This window comes from Cavia porcellus, unplaced genomic scaffold, assembly GCF_034190915.1.
Source record: "Cavia porcellus strain 051 isolate PalLab524CR breed Dunkin Hartley unplaced genomic scaffold, mCavPor4.1 scaffold_13, whole genome shotgun sequence".
NCBI classification, from domain to species: Eukaryota; Metazoa; Chordata; class Mammalia; order Rodentia; family Caviidae; genus Cavia; species Cavia porcellus.
In genome coordinates this window covers 22,291,911-22,315,858 of record NW_026947496.1, presented here as the reverse complement: position 1 = coordinate 22,315,858, position 23,948 = coordinate 22,291,911, and the positions used below count along the sequence as shown (strand labels likewise).

The 23,948-nt window shown below is 37.1% G+C and overlaps 1 protein-coding gene across 3 annotated transcripts in view; it reads right to left on the bottom strand.

Moving 5' to 3' along the window:
- Positions 1-23,948, bottom strand: part of Rnf144b (ring finger protein 144B) — a 181,607-nt gene that overhangs the window by 21,197 nt on the left and 136,462 nt on the right. For all 3 annotated transcript variants that reach the window (XM_003468763.5, XM_063259939.1, XM_005003282.4), the window contains 2 exons: positions 18,720-18,824; positions 9,309-9,369 (listed from right to left, as the gene is read on the bottom strand). In XM_003468763.5, coding sequence (XP_003468811.1) covers positions 9,309-9,369; positions 18,720-18,824 — 166 coding nt within the window. The remainder of the gene's footprint in view (positions 1-9,308; positions 9,370-18,719; positions 18,825-23,948) is intronic.

Below are 23,948 nucleotides of genomic sequence, written 5' to 3'. Positions count from 1 at the left end.
GTCATAATCACCTTGGAGATGGCTAGAGAAGGTAGGGTTTATGCTTAGATGAAGTTTAAGCTGTATTCAAGGGAAATGATGCAATCCTTGATTTAAGGAATTAGGACTTACTACCAAGCTTCAATAAAACTCTCTAGAACACTGGACACTATGGATAGGAATGCTGAAAAAGATGTAAATTAAGTTGAAAACAGAAATGAAGTTATTATGCTACACTCTCATCCAAGGCATGATGCAGATTCTGGAAGGTGCTTTTTTTTAGTTTGTTTAGATCATTTGATAGAAGTTTAAGGTTTGGGGGCAATAGTGATGAACAGTCATAGCAACAACCTTAATAGCAATACTAGCTTACGGAATGTACGCTGTGATGACACATTATACTAACCTGCTTATTCTCCACAACCCGAGGCTAATCTCCATTATTATCCTGAGAAGACGAGGGCGTAGAGGTCCACACAATCAGAAGCAAACACTTAACACTATGCCTGTCCTTCAGCTCCTCTTGAGAGATTTCATCCAACCTTCTGGCACGTATCAGTCTTATCTTGGAAATACTGTAGCTGAAACATGGAGCAAGTGCTATTTTGGATTTAAACCTGACCTACAAGAAGGAACTGGCTGGGGAAGTAGAGGAAGCATGCAGCTGAGGAGAAAGTGTTACCATCAGGACAGAAACTGGACTGTCATTCATTTACCATAAAACAACAGAAAAGTGGGATAAAACACACACACACCACATGAAAAGAATGAGCTTGTGATGAGATAGTGTGAAAAGGGAGATGAGTAAAGAGAGATGGGAGGTGTGAAAAAATAAAATGGGGAGCTGATACAGTTATTATCACAGTTTTTTAAAAAGAGGAAAAAAGTCAAATAACTACTTAGGGAACTCTGATGAGATAAAACCTTAATGATCATATAAAAAAGATGCTACAAATAAGAACAAATAAAACCATGGGATGAACCTTGAAGAACAATATTATAAACACAAAGACTCAAAATGCAGACTTGTGCAGAACACAGAGAACAAAAGGGCTTTCAAAAAGATGGAACTATTCTGTGAGATATATAATGGCATTTTGCTTGGGATTACATTAAATCTGTATAACAATTTGAGGAGTATGGCATTTTCACTATGTGGGTTCTTCCTATCCAAGAGCAAGGATATCTGTACATTTTCTGATATCCTCTTTGATCTCTTTTTTCAGAGAACTGTAGTTTTCAATAAAAAGATTTTTTACTTTCTATGTTAGATTGATTCCTAAGTAATTCATTTTTTGGATGCTATTGTGAAGGGTGTTGTTTCCCTAATTTTTCCTTCAGTGAGTTTGTTATTTGTGTACAGGAATCCTATTGATTTTTGCATGTTGACTTTGTACCCAGCTATGTGACTGAATTTGGTTATTAAATATAGAAGTCTTTTGGTGGAGTTTTGGGGTTTTTTTTTTTATGTAGAGCATCATGTCATCTGCAAATAATTATAATTTAACTTCTTTCTTTCCTATGTTTATTTCTTTTGTTTCTCTTTCTTGTCTGATTGCTCTGGCTAATGTTTCCAGAACTATATTAAATAAGAGTAGTGAGAGTGGGCATCCTTGTCTTTTTCCTGATTTTAGTGTGAAAGCTTTCAGTTTCTGGTCATTTAGTACAGTGTTGGCTATTGGTTTGTCATACATTGCTTTTATCAGAATGACATGAAGACCATCTCTTTCAATTTTCCATAGGGTTTTCATCAAAAGGTTTTTCTGCGTCTATTGAGATGATCTTGTTATTTTTGTCTGTGGTTCTGTTGATATAGTATATTACATGTATTAGTTTGTGTATGTTGAAACATCCCTACATTGCTGGAATGAATCTCACTTGGTGATGGTATATGATCTTCTTGATGATTTGCTGCATTCTGTTTGCTAGTATCTTATTGAGGATTTTTGCATCTATGTTCATTAGGGAGACTGACCCCACAGAATTAGAGAAAACAATCCTAAAATTCATTTGGAACCAGAAGGACAAAAACAATCCTGGGCAACAAATACAAGGCAGGAGGCATCACAGTCCCTGACTTGAATTCATACTATAGAGCTACTGGGATAAAAATACCATGATACTGGCAAAAAAACAGACCAAAGGATCAATGGAAAAGATTAGAAGATCCGGAAACAACTCCAAACACAGTCACCACCTCACGTTTGACAAAAGAACCAAATACATTTACTGGAAGAAAGTTTCTTAAAGAAATGTTACTAGAGGAAGAGAAAAGTCAGTGTCTCCCCAGTCATGCTTGGATTGGGAGGACCCAACAAGAAGCCAACTAGCCAGCCTTTCTGGTAAGCTGAGCAAGTTGTACAGTTTCAAGAAAGAGAAAAGTCAGAGCCTCCCATGAGCCTACCAGCATGCAGGCTGAGAATCAAGCTACCCTTCCCCTTCCCCATAAGCAACCGGCTGGTTTGGAGGACAGGCTGAGTTGATAATAACTAAGGTACATAAGCAACTAAATGCTTGTATTGTCTGGTTGATTTTGCAGGCCTAAGGCCAGCGATCTGAGCATCTCTTGGGAGGATGAAAGTATGCAGTATAGCAAATATGGGGGATTTCCTTCTATCTTGTTTTTGAAATCTAATGTTATTCTCACTGTTTTGTTTGCTTCTGATTGTTTTGCACAATCCAATATTCTGCTTTGATTGGTTTTATTCTGTTTTGTTTTCAGTTTGATTTTTGCTATACCTGATGGAATGGACAATTATTGTGAAGATAACAAGATATAAATACTATGTTAGCTATTGCTATTTTCCTAGTATCCTGCTTTGAAGTTCCATACCAACTTTGCTTGCTTTGCTTTGTTCTGTTTTGTTTTGTTGGATTTTACTATAATTTTTAAAAATTAAAATTAAAAAATAAATAAAATAAATGGTAATGGAAAACTGACTTCCCAAATGCCAAAGACTAAAACTAGACCCATGTCTCTCACCGTGTACTAAATTAAAATAAAAATCTTTCTTTTTTTTTTTTTCGTTTTTATTGGTACCAGGGATCAAACTCACGACTGCCTGCTTGGAAGGCAGGCGCTTATGCCGCTGAGCTAAATCCCCAGCCCCTAATAAAAATCTTTCCCAAAGAATTAAAAGTATCATTCCACAGCTATATATGCACATTCATATTTATAGCAGTACAGTTTGTAATAGCTATATTTTAGAAACAACCCAAATGGCCATCAACAGTTGAATGAATAAAAAAGACATTTTTTATACAATGTAGTACTGCTTAGACATAAAGGAGGATAAACTTGAGACATTGAGGCTAAGTGGATGAATCTTAAGATCATATTCTTAAGTGAAACAAACCGGACACACATGTGTAAACACTGCATTGTCCCACCGCTGTGAGAAACTGAAAGTGTAAATAAGAACCAAATTGTGCAAGAGGTATGGCGAAATGGGAAGAAATTGCTCAAAAGAAAAGGGGAACTAGAGAGGTGGTGGGGGAAAAAGAAGGAAGGGACATGAAAGAAAATGAGAAAAGAAGAAGATGGAAACAAAGCTTTATAAATAATGAGAGGAAGAGGGGCTGAAGGAAGAGTAAGGGAATGGGAGGAGAGAAAAGACAAATCAAGGTATATTATGTACAGGTACAAATCCCCTAAGATGAATGTGATCATTTTATACCTAAATTGCACCAATAAACTTAATTAAATTTTAAAAAAAAGATGGACCCAGTAAGGCACAGTCACAGCTAGTAGGAGGCTGAGGCAAGAGACTCACTTGAGCCCAGCAGTTCAAAGCCAGCCTGGGCAACATAGCGAGACCCTGCCTCACTATGGTAGAGAAAGGGAGGGATGAATGGAGTAAGGGAGAGGCAGAGGCACAGGCCAAGGGAGGGGGAGACAGGGAGAGAGGGAGACAGAGAGAAGGAGAGAGAGAGAGACTAGAAGTGCATGCGGCAAGAGGACTCAGTACCTAAGTAAGCACAAAGTGAATGAGCAAAAAGACATGAGCATTAATCTAGTTTAGCATTAATCATCAGACATGCACTTTGAGCACCAAAAGAGAGCAAAGTAGTCATTGCTAACATTTGCCAAACTTTCTGCTCCCTCTTCTTTGTTAATATTGTAAGTACTGGCACCGAAAGGGAAATCTACTAACATGGTACTGAGCTGTCAATGGAAAAGTTGCAGAAGGAAGGAAAGTGAATAGAATAATCAACCTAAGACAATGGTATTTCTCTGCTTTATATAATCAGTGCCGTTGCTCCCAGACTCTGTTCAAAGTGCATTTTTACTGCAAAGCTTAATGACAGACATAGAAGGCAAACTAATCCACTATGTAACACAAAGCAGAGGATGATGCATGCATGAGACAAGAAATTAAAGGTTGAAGAAAGATTTGATAGGAAACTAAGATTTTGTTTTTGTTTTTGCTTTTTTGCCTACTGGGGATTGCATCCAATGTCTTCACACTGGACTACATCTCCAGCCTCTTTGTTTTTAATTTTTAGTTAGAGACAGGGTTTCATTAAGTTACTAAATTACCCAGTCTGGGCTAGAATTTGTGATCCTTCTGACAGCCTCCCAGAGTGCTGGGATCACAGGTGCCTGCCAAAACACCCAGTTAAGAATTATTTTTATAACAAAGAAATAGGACTTTAACTGATTCTACATTTCTCCAGGGCAACAATATCTACAATTCAATCAATACAGCCCGGACAATGGAATTGTAACCCATCAACGATATTGGTGAATATGCAGTACATCCAAAGATCCTCTTATAAGGTTTGTACAAGATATTTTCATGACATAGACTTCAAAGTCATGCAGCTAGTAAAGGTCTTAAGTTTGAGGCAGGACAGGGGATCTCAATCAAATACATTCCATTATGCAGTAATTTGTTAATTTAAAATTATTAGAATATCCACTTTCTAATAATAATTATTTATAAAAGACAACAGTGAATAATGACATGATTACAAATTGCCTTCCAGAATTATCTGAGATCAAAAGTTTTTCATTACCAATTCTAACATAATACACCGATACTTCACAATAGTAAATGTTTAATTAAACATATCTCAATACAGGGTTTTGCAATTTGTCACTTCCTCAAAAACTAAACATGAAACTTCCAAATGACCCAGCAATTCCACGCCTAGGTAATACCCCAAAGAATTAAAAGCAAGAACTTGAACAGATACTAACACACCAATTTTCATAGCAGCATGAAACACAAGAGTCAAAAAGTGGAACTCAAGTTTCCATCAATGAATTAAAGAACAACCAAAACTCGGTGTGAAAAGACAACAGAACATTGTTTGGCTGTAAAAATGAATGAAGTTTTGATATATGCTGCATGATTAAGTCTTGAAAACAGTGTACTAAGCAAAATAAGGACAAATACAAATGAACAACTATTGTATGATTCCACTTCTATGAAATGTCTAGAATAGGTAAATTCATAAAGGCAGGAAGTGGATCAGCGATTGCCAGGACTAAGAAAAGGAAAAGGGCAGAGTTACAGCTTGACAGCTGCAGTTTCTACTTGGGTAAGGAAATGGTTTTAGAAGAGGAGGGCTGACAATGGCGTACTTGCATCAGTGCAATGAGTGTCACTCCACTGAACACTTAAGAATGACTAATGTGGCAAGTTTTATGTGATATATTTAACACAATAAACATTATTTTATTTCACAACTCATATAGATAAGAAGCTTTTGTCTGCATGATCCTAGGTAAATCTCAACCTGTTCATGCGTCAGTTTCTTCATCCATAAGAGGAATAAAATCAACTGTCAATGCGGAGACCTAGAGCAGGGCACTGACCAGAACTTGTAATGGAGAAAAATAAATCCTCTGTATAAATAAAACTATTTGATCTTTCACTACCTTGGTTATATCAACTCCTAAGTATTTAATTTTTGTTGATGCTATTGTTAATGGTATTAATTTCCTAATTTCTTTCTCAGGAAGTTTATTGTTGGCATACAGGAACACTATTAGTTTTTGTGTGTGGACTTTATATCCAGCCATGCTACTGAGTTTGATTAATTATTCTAGAAGTCTTTTGGTGAAATTTTTGGGTCTTTTTTGTAGAAGATCATGTCACCTAAAAGTAATAATAATCTGGGTTTCTTCCCTTTCTATACATATTACTTATATCTCTTTCTCTTGCCTAAATGCTCTGGCTAATGTTATGAAAAAACTACATTGAACAGGAGGATGATAGTAAACATCCTTGTCTTGTTCTTGACTTTAGAGGAAAATCTTCCAATTTTCCCCAGTTTTTCCCAATGAATGTCTGTCATCAAAGACTGTTATCAGATTGAGAGAAGGTTCTTGTATATCTATTTTCTTCAGGTTTTTAAAATCATGAACGGATGTTGAATCTATGAAAGGCTTTTGCTGTATCTACTGAGATGATCAAGTACTTTTTATCCCGGCTGCTGTTAATATAGTTTTTTGTTTTGTTTTGTTTTGTTTGTGTGTTTGTTTTGTTTCAGGAATCAAACTCAGGACCTTGCATTTGTCAGACAGGCGCTGTGTTCTGTTTATATGATGGATTACATTTACTGATTTGGGCATAACCATCCATCCTTGTATCCCTGTAATGAAGCTTACTTGGTCATGATCTGTGGTCTTTTTGATTTTTTTTTCAATTTGTTTGCTAGCATCTTGTGAGAATTTTTGCACCTACACTCATTAAATACATTGGCTTGTAGTTCTCTCTTTTGGTTGGGTCTTTTTCTGGTTTTGGGATCAGCATAATGCTAGCCTCCAGGAATGACTTTGGAAATACTTCTTTCCTTCCAATTTCATGAAAGATCTTGAGGAATATTGGTATCAAATCTTCTATAAAGTTCCTGTAGAGTTCAGCAGTAAATCCACTGGAATCTGAACTAAGTTGGTAGTTTTTTTGTTTGTTTTCTTTTTTGGTACTGGGAATCTAATTAGAGACTCTCGCTTGCCAGGTAGGCACTGTGCCACTGAGCTATACTGCCAGTCAGCTGGTAGGTTTTTTTAATTATTTTTTCAGTTTTATTGCCTGGTACTGAATTGTTCTGGGTTTTTATATCTTCTTGGTTCAGTTTTGACAATTCACATCTATCTAGGAATGTATCAATTTTTTCTGAATTCTCTAATTTATTAGAATACCCATTCTCAAAGTAGTTATTAATAATCTGGATTTTGAAGGTATCCATTGTGACTTTGCCTTTTTCTTTTCTAACTGCACAAATCTGTGTCCTTTTTTTTGGAAGATTGGCTAGGAGTCCCTCTATTTTGTCAGTCTTTCAAAGAACCAGCTCTTTAATACACTGATTCCATTGGTTTTTAAGTATTGATTTCATTAAGTTCTGCTCTGATATTTATGATTTTCTTCCCTGTACTAGCTTTGAATTTGATTGTTCTTGTTTTCTAGGACCATTAGCCACTGTTTTAAAAATCAAAATTTTATGTTCATCAGTGAGAACCAACCCATGTAAGTTTTAATTCCTAACAGTATTAGAAGTTCTCGATTGCTGAAAGGCATTTGAGTTAATAAATAGTTCTCTAAAGTGTAAAGAATTGGGAATAGGTCCTAATGGAGCAGCAGGGTCACTGGAGAAAGGCAGCAGTCATGAGAGAAGGGAGGATCACTATAAGCAAACAGAGCCCTCCTAGTGAGGCTTACAAAGTTGATAGATCATGTCATCTCCTCAATTAAAGAGCAGCCTGAGAATCCAACCCAACTCTTTAGACTTTCTTCAGGTTGGAACCCTGAAATCCTGTGACTTGCTACTAGACATTATCATCCACAGTACAAAGACTTGGAATATCTGTGTTCCAATTATAACTGATTTTTATAAAGGAGAACATTGGATAAAGAGAATGGTGAATGGCAAGGCAGATGCTTGGTGTCCTTATCTTCAGGTATCACATCCAATAAATAAATACACGGGGCTGTAATGCTCAGTCTAATCAGCCCACGTGGGTGGATTATGGAGGGCCACTATAAACATTAATTTCTCAAATTAGCTTAGAATCCACATAGGACAGATGCATCAAACTATCTTTTCATTCTTTAAGCCCACAACTCATCTGACTGCCATGGTTGTGATGCCACGTTCAACAATATTCTATTCCCTGGTTTCTCTTCTGCATCCTCCGGGTAAAAATATACCTCTTATTTTTTGTAAGAATAAAAATTTTGAAATACAAAATTCAAGATTTTTTTGGAAGTTCAGCTAAACGAATCCACCTTATGACTTTGATTTGCTACAAAAGGGAAGTGGGGGGAGAGAATCAGTGTTCTTAGTCCATAAGTCTGAGCCAGGTTTTACACCAACGTAGAAAATGTTATCAGTGAATCCCCTGAAAGCATTCCTTTGATGTCCCCTCTCAATACTCTATCATTTTATTTTCTGTTTTTTTCTGCAAACATTTTCTGTCAGAGGACTTGAAAAATTAAGTGAAATAAAGGTAATCATACTTACCACACCTATTATACATGATAGATACATGTTTATTTACCCCCTACCCTCATCTCTGGACTTTAGTGAGATTAAAATGTTAGCAATCAGAAAATTTTAAGCTCATACTAGATTACGAATTCTATATGTTCAATGAGATTTATGTCAGTCCTATGAGTTCAGAGAGAAATAATTTTTTTCCAACTTCTCAGATACTAACAAATTAGCCATGTTATTCAAGACTATTTTAGGGTGTAGAAAAAGGGAATGGGCTCCTTTTAAAAAAGAGCGATTAGATGACAAAGGAGTTTTAAAAATATGGAATTCCTACAGATAAATAGTGAGTATAAGTAGAAAAGCTATCCAAACCCAAAGTTCCAAAGAAAAGTAGTTTAAAACATTATAAATCATGAATGATAGCAAAGCCAAATGCAGCCATAACTATGATGATAAAAGTAGTATCAAAAGAATAATTAGTGAATGTTATAAGGGGCAATAAAAATGTTTGGGCTGGTTACTGTTTTGAAGTGATCTTTAAGAATGGGAAAGCTGCTAATAAAATCCATTTTAAGAGTTACTTTCTTTTGCATTATGGTAATGAAATCACTTAACTTTTGCAGTACCTTTTTCATACAAGCAGAATTAAAAATACAAAACAACCAACATAAGAAAGTTCTGTTTCCTGCTAGTCTGCACCCCTACCCCACCCCTATAGTGTCTCAGAGTTGAAAATTGTAGGTTGCAGTTACAGTTTGCCCCATGAGGGTCCCTTTGCGACTTTGCCAGCAGCCCACAGCTGTCTTAATCCTCCATTCTGGTTAGAATAAAGATGACATATGTAAAACCACATTCACCACCATGATGAAAACAAGAATGCATACCTCGTTCAAATTTTAACCGCTGATAAAGCTGAAACTGATCCACAGGTACCAAACAGGCAATCTGAAACCAGAGACATTAGAAAGAGAGATTTCAGTCATCATTGGGACCTGAGTCACCAGCCTTTTATAATAATTCTCTCTCTAGCTTTGCTTACTCTGTTCTCCCTCTGCCGGTTATTTGCAAATGTCTTTTTCTGTGCATTGCTCACTGCAGCAACTTTTAAGCATCTACCAAGACCAGATAACAAAATTTTATTATTTAGACTTCCCAAGTTGGGGACATGCATGAAAGATGTTCTTTTTTTCTTTCTATATTCATTTAAAAAATGTAAAGACTATAGTTCTAGCTTTGAGCCCTAAAAAGCTAAGGTCAAGTAGATAGAGCCTCAGGAATTATGAAAACTTCTTTTGTCACTTGGGAAATAGTGACTTCCAAACAACATAAAATATCTTCTGACAAGTTACTTCTTGGAGGTCTTAGCTATCACACATTGCCATTTGAGACCCCGACAGAAAAGAAAAGCCTAAGACATTTCCCATGGCTAGACTCTAAATTTTGCATTTTACGTAGTTAAATGAACCAAAGGTTTACTAGTAAACAAAAATGACTCATAGTTAAGTGAATGACATTTCAGATTAATCATTCTAAATTATACTTCAAAGGCTGATACAGGAACAGCTAACTGATCTTTGACTGGTAGTCTAAAAATATTAAGTCCACTGACGTCAAGATATAAGTATACTGACATTGCTCAAAGGATTTATAGCTGAGGAAATAAATAGATTTGATATTAGCCTTTTAGAAGTTAAAAAAGTTAATACAGGACATAATGTTGACCTTACATTTTCAATTCTCAACTATTATATGTAATAGTAATACATAACACATGCATATATATGTATTTATAATATACATCCATACCTAACATACATAAACAAAAATGATTTTTTGTATAAAATATATTTAGATACAAGTTTTTTCAATTAACAAAAGAAAGTCTGCATTGAGGATACCAAAGTAAGATGATGAAGCTAAAATTATATTTAACAAATGTAATACATTTTAAAATGCATCAAAAATCTATTCCACTCACAAAATAATCTCAATTTATTTATTGTGCAAATGAATTAAACTAAGTTAGCTAAAATATATGAAGGACCACAGCCCAGGCAAGTAAATCTTCCCCATGCTGATTCAGTTCAGCTGTTATTACAAGTTGATTGTCAGTTACCAGTCCACCACAAGATGTATCTCAAATAAAATTCAGAATTGGAGACAAAAGATATGGGCAAATGAAGTGATAGGAGCCATTCAGGAATCTGAGCATGTTTCTTGACTGTCTTAGGTCATAATGCATGAAGGACAAATAACCTAATGCTATTTCTACTTTAGGACCAAGTTGACCTTGGGACCCAGAATTGGGACCCGGAGACCTTGATGATATCCCATTAATAATCCCCCCAAAGCTGTTTGAAGTCATTGATTCTATGGGACAATCCTGTACATACTTATCCCACCTAAAATAGTTGGTGGATTCATGCAAATGGTTTGCAAATTCATCCAAATTACACTTAACCCTTCTGATTAGTCAGTGATGAGCAACTCACATAACAGTGAAGATAAGGCAAAAAAGAAAAAAAGATCTTCCAGACATAGAAAGAAATGCTAGACATAGAGAAGAATGACAGCAATTAATGTGGGAAAAGATCACCAGGACAGCAGTGGATGTTTATTTCAAATTAAAAAGATAAATTACACTAGAGTACCCATTACTCCAACAAGGAAGCTGTCTCTCATTTTTTGTGTCTTACTCTACTCTGAATCTCCTGCTTATTATTTCCCAAGTCAAAGGCTTTCATGCCATTAGGCCTTTAAAAAGTAGATCAACTTTTCCATTGACAATTATATTCATAAAAAGTTAATCCCCTCATTGCTCATTCCAGTCAGTTCTTCTGGTATCAAGATGACACACAGAACACACCGTCTCTTCTACTCCAGACCTGCTTCTGGATCCTGCTTTTTTTCCATTTGCTCACTGACTGACCACTGTTCTTTCAAGGCAGAAAAACAAGACTTTAAAGCCAGACATGTTGCTGAGCTTTAGTTCTCAAGAGAAATGTTAAAATTAACATATCAAAGGTTTTCTAAGCAAACATTGAAGGGAAGAAAGCCATTAGACTACTAGTAGAGTTTAGGGATGAAGAATGAAATTTGACTTGAATTTTTGAAGTGTTGATCCATTTTAAGAAAGTTTGTTTTTTGTTTTTTGTTTTTGTTTTTGTTTTTTTTGATACCGGGGATCAAACTCATGACCTTGCGCTTGCGAGGTACATTTCCAGCATTGATCCATTTTAGAAAAAGTCACATAAACAGAAGAATAGGCTCCTTGGCAGATGAACGATGCAGAGCTGTGACTAGGAGGTGATGCTGTGGCATACAAGTTCATAGCGGATGTGAAGGTCAGTAAGGTCATTTGGGTGGGCTGCACCTAGCTGTCCCATAGGAAAAGTCATCAGAAAGAAGTTGTATGAAGCAGATTTCCAGATTGACCACACTGAGGAACCGGGAGGAGGTATAGAACTAGAATATGCCTGGAACTAGAAACAGTGCCAACTGAGCCCTGTTTCTGGTCTGACAAAGCCCAGCTTGTATTCAAAACAAATGTTAGGGCAACATAAAGTCATAATAATTCACTACAGGAGGATAAGACTATGAAAATTCTGTTTCTCATTATATGTGATATTTTGCCCTATAATTTCAATTCCTGTTGATAATTCCTCCCTAAAATATTACTGTGATATTTGCTTAATAATGATTTTCTATTTCTATCATTTGTTATCTATTTGGTGATTAGAAACCTGTAAGTTAGACCACAGTAAGACATTCTAGTCTGGTATTGCACAGTAGGGTGATTACAGAAAACAATAACCTCCCACACAATTTAGAAAGCTAAAAGAATGGCATGTGAACACTTTTATCATAAAGAAAGGATTGATGCTCGAGAACTTGATTTAAACAATGCACGATGTATACATGTATTGATGTATCATATGGTACTCGACTAACATGTAAAATTTTATGTTGTATGTATCAATTAAAAATGAACTTACAAGGCAGGCATGGTGGTGTACATCTGTAATCACAGCACTCAGAAGGCTGAGGCAGGAGGATTACTGCAAGTATGAAGCCAGCTTGGGCTACAAAGTGAGTTCAAGGCCAGCCTGAACTGCATAGTGAAAACTTCTCTCAAAAAAAAAAACTTTAAAATCATATATAAATAAGAATTATATGGTAGGAAAGAGCTGTCCCTTCTCCATTTAGTTGCTTATTTATTTTATAACTTAAGTAAATATATAGACTACTGATGCTTCTTCTTTTATTCAGAAAATTCTAGTCTATTGCTAACTAGATCCATATTTAAGCAGTAGTAACCAAGTCTGCCATTTTCTACTTACTAATTCTCTTCTGAGCTCTGAAATCACTTCCTTCAGATCAATTACTTAAGTCCACGGTTTAGTTCCATTTTGTTTTTTTCTTTGAAATTTGTGCTAATTTACCTGTTAATCAGCAATTTCTCTCCTCCTTCTATTCAAGCACTGAAGACTACTTTTCCTTATCATCATTCTAGAAGTTCTTTTCAAAAAGAAAAAGGTTTTTCAATTAAAAAAATTACCTCAGATTCATTTAACAGAACAAAAACAATAATAACAGAAAGAAAATAATACAAAACCTTTGTCTATTTTCTTTGTTACTGTTTTGTTCCGGTAAAAATGGGCCTGAGAATACTTTTAAAATACCCAGTTTGTACCCTGCACAAACTCTTTGCTTTTTCATGCCACTCACAGCCAAGCATAACAGGCAAAAAGAGGTCACCTCCACATGAGGGTACTGTAAGAGTTAGATATAATGGTTAACTTGGTATCTCTAACACCCATAACTGAGAAGAGATAAAACATGAGATACACCCTTCTTTATCAGTATTAACTAACTATGAACATAATGTTTGATAAACATTGCCAGCTACACTGACACTAACGTAGGAAAAGAAAGGAGGGAGAGAGAGAGAGAGAGAGACAGAGGGCAATAGGTGCAGCTCATCTCAAAAGCATTTATGTTGAAAGTGGTGTGTGACCCCATTAAGTCTGACACCTATTTACATGTACATGTGACCCCATAAACAATGTACATGGCTTTTTACTGAGAATACTAATTCTCAATCAATAAAATAAAATTGTGAGAGTAGAGTTAGGGATAGGCTACCAGGCAGTAGGGACAAAAGGAAAAAGGACAAGATTTTATTTAGGGTTAGCCCTTTAAATCATTCTTCTGTAACACTTGTGTTACAGATTGAATATAGACTTCAGCAGATGAGATGTCATTTATGAATGAGACTATGACCTGTCAAGGGTTAGCCAGTGTTTGGGATGGTATAACTTGTGGAAATTCGGTCTCAACTCAGAAAATAAAGACTGTTGAAACAATCAAGCTCAAGGCTCTTTATCTAAGGCTGATCAGAAATCATATCCAGATTGAAGAAGAGGACACCAATGAGAGGTGAAAGGCAAGGCCCACAGGGAAGTGGAAGACAGGAGGAGGAAGAGTGGAAGACACAGGACCTGCACAGTCCCCGGCAGGGCCTGTGTCTGCAGAAACCTCAGTTCACCCATGTAAACAACATGCCAAGCTTTTCTGACTTCCAGTATTCTATGGGCAGTAGAGACATTCTTATGTGTACATCCTCGTGATACACTCAACCAATCACTGCTTCATTCTCTTACACAATATTTGCCAATAGTTATACAGTAACCTTAGAGACCTTATTCTCCACTGACATGCAGTTTGATATTCATCCCCAAATGAAGTTTTATTTATTTATTTTGGTAACAGTATGAAACTCATGACCTCACGCTTGCCAGGCAGGATCTTAGGCCACTGAGCTAAATCCCCTGCCCTCAAAATGAAGTTTTAAATCAATGCTAAAATGAAATTCGTTGGGAGCCTGAAAAATACCTAATAACTATAGTTTGGTGAGTTCTTATTCCCTTTGCATCCCCAAAGTTTAATTTTCCTCCACACAATGTTTACCGCAGCACACTGCAAAGGTTATTACAGACACACCCATTCCCTTTCTGTGGTCAGGCTTTCAGCCACATGACAGCTGTCCATGCTCACCTCTTTCTGCTCTGGTTCCCCACTATGATAATGAGAAGGAAATATAGTAAGAGAAGAGAGGGCAAGTGCAGGCAGATATGAGGTGACTTTTGGAGAACACTTGGATCCTGTAACTCCAGCAGGCTTCCTCAAAGCCATCCTAAGTGACTACACAATTTTAAAAAGAAAAACTGTAGCTATTTTGCCAATACAGCTTCAAATTCCTTAGCACTCTACTCCTACCTCTCTCTTAGGCTTCCAGAATGCTGTGCTCTAAATCCCTTCCTAAGAAACCCTGAACTCCCTTTTTTGGCAAGAGCAGTTGTATCTCCTTCTCCAGTGCACGTTGTGGCATTAGCAGTAATAGGCAGGCTAGCCGTTTCAGCGCCCCAGGACTTGGAAGGGAGACCGGTGGGTGAGAAGCTCTTTCCTGTCCTTGGCCACCAGCTGGAATTTGGAAGAAGTTCAATCTCTCGGGCTGTGTAATGGCAGGTAGTATTCACATGGTTATGCACGTGCCCTTCTCATTTTACACGGTGTAAGCATTTGGTTGATTCTCACCAGCAAGCGAGGAAAGATACTTCCAGAGCACTGTAAGGAACCTGCTTACATTAGCTAGTGCTTTTTTTGAACAGGGATACAGACTTCGAGCAAGGGATTTGCTTGAAGTAATACTATCAGAACAACAATCTGTGTCTTGTTTCATCACTACTTGTTGGACAAGATTCTTGGATCAAGTGTATTGGAAAAGCCCTGTAGAGCAAGAGCTGAAAGTACAGGATGATGCAATGAAAGAAAGTCTGACTTTCCCTGGCTCCCAGGGAGTTCACCTCCAGCCCCGAACCCTCCCCAGTCACTGCCTCTCACCAGCTTCCATGCCACTGAAAGCAAGGCTGCCATTTCCTACCGGTTCCTGCATAAGCAAACAGGGCATGAACAGGGCACCAAATGCTTCACTAGGAGGCTATTCCTGATAGAAAACGTGAGGCAGCATTGCCCCCGCTAAGCAGATTGCGAGGAACCAAGGTGGTCACAGAAAGAGCCAATTATGAGAGCTAGACCTCCACAGGACAGGTGCAGAGGAAACAGCCTAAATTCCTAGTGTCTTTTGAAGATGAAGAAATGTTATGCCCACATGTATTTTACAAGACGATGAATGATAAAAAAATATATATGTACCATAATAGAAATAGCAGTAGGACAAAGGGAACCAGTTTAAGCAGAACTGTTGTAAACAAGCGTATGATATTTATGTGTTACCTGTATAATTAAACATTTCTTTTTAAGTGGAAGGGAATAGTCATGGAGGTGGAATCCGGTCGGGCATCCTATGACTGAGTGAGTCCCATTGAGGATGAGTCACACATTATCATAATGACTGTGTGTGGTGAAATCCTGAGGCAAAGCAAGTTAGAAAGGGAGGTGGTGCCACCCCATTCACCTGCGTGTGGCACTGTCATGTGTGTGGCATTTCCTTTCAGAGGAGATGGGCCATATAAACCGATAGAGTTACTCACATCTCCTCTATCCTCTATTCAGTGCTCAAGTCAGAATGAAAACAACCTCTAGCACTGCCACACTGTGTCACTGCTCTGAAAAAAAAAAGTAGCACGTTGGTTAAGAACACTGGACTATTGTACATTGATGTCCATCCATGGCCAGGCTCTTAGTAAGACCAGTGAGCACAAAAATGGCTCACTAATGCCCTTGAGTGTTTTATTACTCATCTAATGAGAAAAAACTGCAGGGAATTTAAGTTAGTTTCGTTTCGAATACAGTTTTGTTCTGTTTTTTTCAAGTATGCTTTTGTAATTATTTAAGAGCCATTATGGGTTTGTTTGGTTCTAATATAGCCTAAAAGTAAAATTGCTTTTAGAGGAAAACTGAATCAACAGGACTAGAAACAGGACAGCGTGGACGTGAATGAATACAGCTGGAAAAGGATAAGGAGCACAAAGAGAAAATGTCTATACAGAAAGTCAGAAGAATTAAGTCATGTTCTAGAGAACTGTGAGAAGCCACGTGTGGCTTCACCCACTTGCCTGAACATGTTAGCTCTGACACTCAGCATCTAAACCACCAAGTTTATGGTTACTTTACTGGAAAGTCCAAGGCAGCACCCTGCAACTGAGCTCTCGGCAGCCATAGGACTGCTCTAAGTCTTTGCTATCCAGCCAGGTAGCCATTAACCACAAATAACTCTCCAACACTTAAAAATCATTATTGACTTGCACAAGTGAAAAACTGAATTTTTTTTTCTTGGCACTGGAGATTAAACCCAGAGTCTTCACTCTGAGCTACATCTCCAGCCCTTTTTAAAACTGTTTAAAATTTGAAACAGTGCTTCATTTAGTAGCTAAGACTGGGCTTGAACTTGTGATCCTTCTGACCAGCATGCTAGAAATTACAGGCATGTGGCACCAAACTCAGATTTTAATTTTATTTAATTTTAATTGGTTTAAAATTAAATAGCTACAAGTGGTTAGTGACTACTGGATTGGAAAGCATAGGTCTACAAGACAAAAATCTGATTAATTCCATGGGCTTATTTCAAAGCGTTATCAAACTACTCATTTATATTTAGCAGATTATGCATCTGGATTTAAATAAGATTTCATGTCAGACCCAGCCCTTGTTACCTGCCCCTTCTCTCGAGTTTCACTTTTATAAAGATCTGACTCATTGTTCATTGTCTGCCTGTTAAATCAGAAACTCCATCTGGATAGCAGAGGGATTGCTTTATCCTCCGCTCAGTCCCAGCCTGGACCAGGGCCCCCACACTGCACACTCTCTCATAACACCTGGAAGCAGTTGGACACCATTGAAGCAGGTCAAAAAAGAAGCTTTTGTTCTGGGGAGAGATCATGCATAAAAAGATGCTCCCAAGCACTTCAATCTCTTTTTAAAAACAATTCTAAATTATATAGATCAGCCATTTTCTTGGTAGTTAGTCTTAATCCTCCTTTAACTTTCTTCTACCCATCCTCCACACAAAAGTAAATAGCAAGATTTACATATTAAATATTACTTTTTTATTAAAAACTAGATCTCATTATTTTCTTAAATCCCTTCTAAATCATTATGTGCTCCAAATTGTATGCTTCCCTAAAAAAAACACTTCAAATTCAGGTACCTCTCAGTTTATCCACAAACTAAACTCAGATAATCACTGTGTTAGGTTAGAAATAATTTATAATAAACTGATTGTTTTGCTTACAAAGGGTGTACAATTAGAAGCATATAAATTTAGAGGCAAAACACATACATACATCCATGCACACATCCACACATATCTACACACATCTAGAGCTATACACCCATATACTATGGTGCTTTTAATGACCAACTCTCGTTACACATTCTATCTCTACACCTAGTTCTATACTTAAGGCAATATAAGTATGATAGTCAGTTAGAATTCTGGCTCTTCTACCTTCCAGATATGCACATCTGAGTAATTTACTTAGATCCTCTAGGCCTCAATATCCTTATTTGAAAATAACACCCAACTTCATGAGGTTTATTGAGAAGATTAAGTTGTATACTGTCCATAAAAGCAACCAAATAGTACATGGTTCAAAGCAGGTACTCTGTGTTTTCTGACTGGATAATTTATTTCGTTTGTTTCTTGTGATTCCTTTCAGAAATCTACAACTCCCTATGAATTAGACAACAATTCATTATATTTTGAATATATATAAACAAAAACTAATGATTAAAAGGCAAGTTTAAAAGCAAATCAATGATCAGAGATTGAACAAAAAATGATGAGGTAAATTATAGACAGGAAAATATGAGAACTCACTTAGAAAAGAAAGACTTTTTTGGTTCAATTGAAAAGTCTCTCTCTATTCTTTGGAAATCATTCAAATCAGACCACTATGGTAGAATCACAGTAGATTATACATTGCATACCTGTGGCTAATAAATGATCTACTTATCTTTAATGTTTTCCAGATCCCAAGACCACTTAGTTTTCAGCCTTCAAACCTCACATTTGGTCAATTTGATTTCTAGTCTCTTTGCCTGTTTTAGAGCTTCTGTGTCTTACAAGATGGCATATATAAATAGAAGTAAATGACAGCTTTAACAATTTGTATAAAAAAAATTCAACACGATATGGCAACAGGGTGCTCCTTTCAAAGATTAACCTCTGTAATTTGTTGCTAGAGTCCCCAGTAGGGAGGTATGTAAAGAGTCACGACTGTAATAAATAATATCCACAGGTGAAAAGGGGAAGTCATGGCACATGTTCATACCTCAGCTTCCTGCAAGGTCCCATGGTTTAGGCACACCATGTCAGGGCAAGTGATGGGAGACCCACATCCTTCTCGGATTGCCAGTTGCATGTACTGCTTCAGGCACTAGAAGTTGAGAAGAAAAACGACAGACAATTACCCATCCCATCACAGTAGCACAAAAAGTTACATAACAGAGCCACCACTGCCTCTTCCTTAATCGGATGTTCCAGGGTTCTTGTACTCAAGAAATGTAAGTTATCACAAGTGCCAAAACTAAGAACCATCACTTTGCACAGAGACTGGCAATTAATTATGCGTGACTTCATCCCAAGAGTTTATTCAAATCAAATTCCCATATGCTCACACAATTTATCCACCATAGATTGAGAAAAGAAGTCTTCTGCACTCATCGCGAAGATTTGAGTATTTTAACATACAGAGCTTCCTACTTTCATTTTTAAGTAGTAGTCCTCACCCTCAAAGTTTACCCAAAAGTAGAATGTAACTCCGTGATGCTGGCCCTAAGATACACCAACAGAATCAACATAAGACTAAGACAGTGACTTATCAAGGAACATGTTAAAAGCTAAAGATAGTGTTACCTTTGGGACAGTCAGATGACTTCCTGCTGACCAAGGCAACAAAGACAATTTGGGAGAATGAGAACTCCAAAAACAGAGGCCTTGGTTAATGACATGTTGAGGAGGCTTGAATAAAAAGAAGGCACTAGTCACTGGGAGAAAATAGAATTGAGCTTAACAGAAGGAACCCAAAGGAGAAGGAAGAGGACACCCAGTAAGACCTGGGTCTACTCATTGGCTGCTGTGTGGTCCAGACCTTGGGCAATGAGTGGGTCATGAGTCAGACTAAGAATGCAGGGGGACTGCTACAGTCCAGGAGGACTCCAGCACTTCCACTTACCCACCAATCCAGCTTAACATGCCCACAGGAAGTTAACTGACATACAGTAGCAGATTCCAGGTTCCACATCTACAGACTGGACCACGTTCTGATCCAAAATGTTTGGGGGGAAAATGCTATATTGCTGCTGAAATATATTATGCAGTTAAGGCTCCGGTGGCTGCATCTATACCAAGCACGTACAACCTTTTTTCTTGTCATTATTCCCTAAAAACACTATAACAGGTAGTTATATAATATTTTAGCCCTTATTAGGTATACTATGTAGGCATACTTTCAAGTACCCAAGGATATGGAAATACTGTAACATTTTATAGAAAGTACTTGAGCATCAACAGATTTTGGTATTGTGCAGTGTCTTGGAATCAGTCCCTACAGATACTGAGAAATCATTTTAGTTCCAGCAAATATAGCTAGGAAATACAAAAGTTGGCTCCTCGATTTCTACTAACTTGCTCATCATTAGTAAGCCTTTTTATATATGCAAGGCAAAAAGACATGGAGCTCAAATGTTTAAGTAGTAGACTGTTCCAAAAATACACAAACCAATCAATGAAGCAACGACTCTATAGAGTAATGGCTATTTATAACTGAGTCTAGATTTTGAAATGTACACATTTATGTATTGACTTACATTAAAATACTGCCAGGTAGCACTGCATAAACCATTATACAAGTCTATGGCCAGAATATTAATGGTAATTGTGGATCCTAAGGCTTTTGTAGACCTTTTTTTACTCATTTTTTCCATTTGAAAAGAAACCTAATTTGCATTGTTTAAAAACACGTGCTTATCTGACTTAAATGCCTATCACATGTGCTGAGAAATTAATGACCAAGGTCAACCATTTAAACCAAATTTGTATCTCTTTAAGTAGTTAACAGTTTCTTTTTCATTTTTTTCTATCTCACTAAGACCGGAAAATAACCTAAATATCCAACACTTAAATAAACTTGCTGAATTCGTGCAATGAGATGCTGAAGAACCATGAAAAACATTTTCAAGTGTTATTTAAAGGCATGAAAATGTTCATGTTTTAGTATAATCTGAAGGATAAAGGAAATCTGGGAACAGGGGTCCACTTAAATCACTTTTCTCCTGTGACTAACTTCAATGTGCATAGTAGATTTTGATGTTCAAGTTCTTGTCAAAGAGAAAAGTAAACAATTACTTGCTTCAAGATTACGGAGCCAAAGACTGTATGGTCTTAATACCAGGACCAGTAGTGGGCAGGAAGAAGATAAGGGGAAGAACGTCAGGAGACAGGCAAAGCCCCAGCACAGCAATAAAGTAACTCACACCCAGAGGATCTACCAAAGGATAAGGAACAAAGACACAGTGCTTTGAGGACTTCTTAACCTTCCATCAGTCACACAGGTTCCAGCATCACTGCCTTCACCCCAACGTGGGTGCCAAGTAAAGACATGGAGGTAAACAGATTCTAAATGGTCTTCAGGCTTCCGAGGAAGGCATCTGAGGACTCCAAAGTGACCAGTTCAATGAACTACAGAACCTAGTAACTGGGTCCAGACCCCATTCCACTCCACCAGATGACCATAGGAAAATGATTCTGCCTAGGACCCAGATTGTTTTCTCTTAACCTTGAAAAAAGAGACTAACATTTGTTATGGTTACCTCATAGTGTTTTTAAACACATGCACCTGCACACACTCATGTGTACACACACACACACGCATGCATGCATGAGTGTACACACCTCTGAAATTTTATTTCTGAAGCCCCTTATAAATTTACAAATTGCAGAGTCATGTCATGTCTTTATTCTTCACTTGGCCTTTAGGAGTGCACAGTCATTTCAACTAAATAGGTGCATGTTTTTAAAGTTTAATTAATCCAAGTGAATATAAAGTTTTCTATCAAGAACTCCATAGAAAACTGTTACACCTTGGACCTTCTGAGATACCCTTTCTCTGCTCCCTGTAGAAACCAGTGAGGGATGAAGAATGAAGAAATTTTGTAGACAGAGCAGAGAGCTTTAACACAAGATTCTGTGTACTTCTCAGCAAGCTTCTCCTCAGAACTTAATGTTAAATATGAACTAGAGACACTATATGAGTCTCTCTGAGCAAAAAAAATAAAATAAAATCATTTAAACTTAAAGTGAAATGTAAGTTTTGCCATTAATTTACAATAGATGTTCCATTTCTTAATGCAGTATTCTTGGGTACACTGCAAACCAAGACACCCCAGCCTAATGAATTTTTAAAGTCTCCCAAAAGCACTATTTTAGCTACAAATAATACTGTGTAACCTATGATTTCAGAACAGAAACTGGAGTTGTTCACATTGACTACAGGCTTTAAGTACATATACCCTCTCTTTTTATTCCATGAAACACTTGGTGGAGATTTGAAATGCATGTTGTTAAGTAATCTTAGAGCATGGGCCTTTGACATGCCTTTGCTGTGTACATGCATTTCTACTAAGAATTGGAGTGACGACAGTCCTAGTTATTGCTTTTCACTGAATTTTCAAGCACCTTGGGTTCATTACATACCTTGTATTGGCTCTCATCAAGTATTTTAACCTCAAACTGACCCTCTCTTCTTCAATAATTCTGGCTAATAAAGCACAAAAGAACTGAGGGCATTGACATGAACTCCTATGTGTTTTGTACAAACCAAATATTGGTAAGCTGTTAACAATTCTAAAGAAAAAAAAATGGCATCTAGCTTTTAAATAGAGAAGCACAGAAAAGAAAACCTTCCAGAATCTCATCACATTTTAAAAATTACATTTCATTAAATAATGTTACATAGAAACCTTAAAATGCAAGTTTCTTAGCAGCTAACCAATTCTAAGAAGAATATTTTGGGTACATTTCAAAACACCAGAAAACCCATGAAAAAAAGAACAACTTTTTCTTTTAGTCAATACCTTATTTAATGTTATTTAATTAGTTGGTAGAATACAGAAGTACTATTAAGGCCATAAGGGCCAAGTATAATAACAAGGATTATTTGTCAAAGTCACTTGGCAACCCTCAAGGGTTCAGATGAGATCTAACCAAGGATTTAACCACCTTAAATAACTGGTGTGGGAGATGATTTATATTCCTCTTCTAAATCACAGCCTATGAATAATATCAATGTAATTTTTCAAGAAAAGAATTTCTCCTAGACCACTTTTGAAGGGGCATTCCTCTAAGGTATTGACATCTGTTATGGTGGCATATTAGGACAAAGCATGTATGTACCCATCCAAGAACAGCCACAGGAGAGGCTGTTCATTATTTTTAAAATTCACATTACTGTTCCTCATTATCTATCCCTACACTATGCCTCTCTTAAGGTTTTTTCTAAGAAAAAAGAAGTACTCCAAGGAATACGAATGGAACTAGATGCCAACAAATGCCTCTACGTGTTGGGTAAGTTATTAGCCTCTCTAACTACATGTTCTCATTTATAAAGTGGGACAGCACCACCTGTGTTGCCTGCTCTCAAGGAAATGGGGAGCCTCCAATTGGAGTGGAAACATGAAAATATGTGAAAAGTTGAAAAGGTCTGCATGTATAAAGCACAACATTTAGATGTTTCTAAATGATGGATAGAGAGACATGTACAAGTGTAAGTCCCCAGACAGATGTGACCTGTAGAGATCAGCCTCACAAGGGTGGGTAGGGGAGGAAGGAAAAGAACAGGGATTGCTGGGGGAGGAGATATCAAGCACCAATAGTTCAAAGTTAAATTGCCCTCCACCCCAGGGTCCTGTCTGCTTCTGGATGCAGGTTCAGGGATCTTCAGGTCAAAGAGCTAGCAGCCCTCTTGGCTTAAAGTGAGTTGGTGACCTAATAACTAGAGTGTCTCGACCCTAACTCAACCATGGAGGGCGAGGGTGGCTAAAAGCCAAAACCTTGATAGACTTTGAGTATCTATTTTGCTTTTTATCACTCTTAATATGACATGTAAATTAAAGTGGATAGTCCATAAAATACAGCAAGACATTTCCTCACCATTACACATAATATCCTCACAATATCTCCAGTGTGTTCTAAAAAACATTTCCTATTGAGGCCAGTATTGTGTTCATTCCAGTTTGGACTATGATCTCTACACATGATCCAAGAATACAGCCCCCTCTGTGGGATGTCAGTGGGTTTAATTATCAGTACAATTCACATTGCTCCATATTCAAAAGTCTACTAACAAAAGTATCCTGATTTGATTTTTAAACAATTCAAACAAATCTATACCTATGGAGGAATTCACGTCCTGGAAGAATCAGATTCTAAAACTCTTTCTTACAAAACCTCTTCTAGAGGGCTTGGCTTTTAGCCAGTAGGATACTACTGCTGGGGATCAACT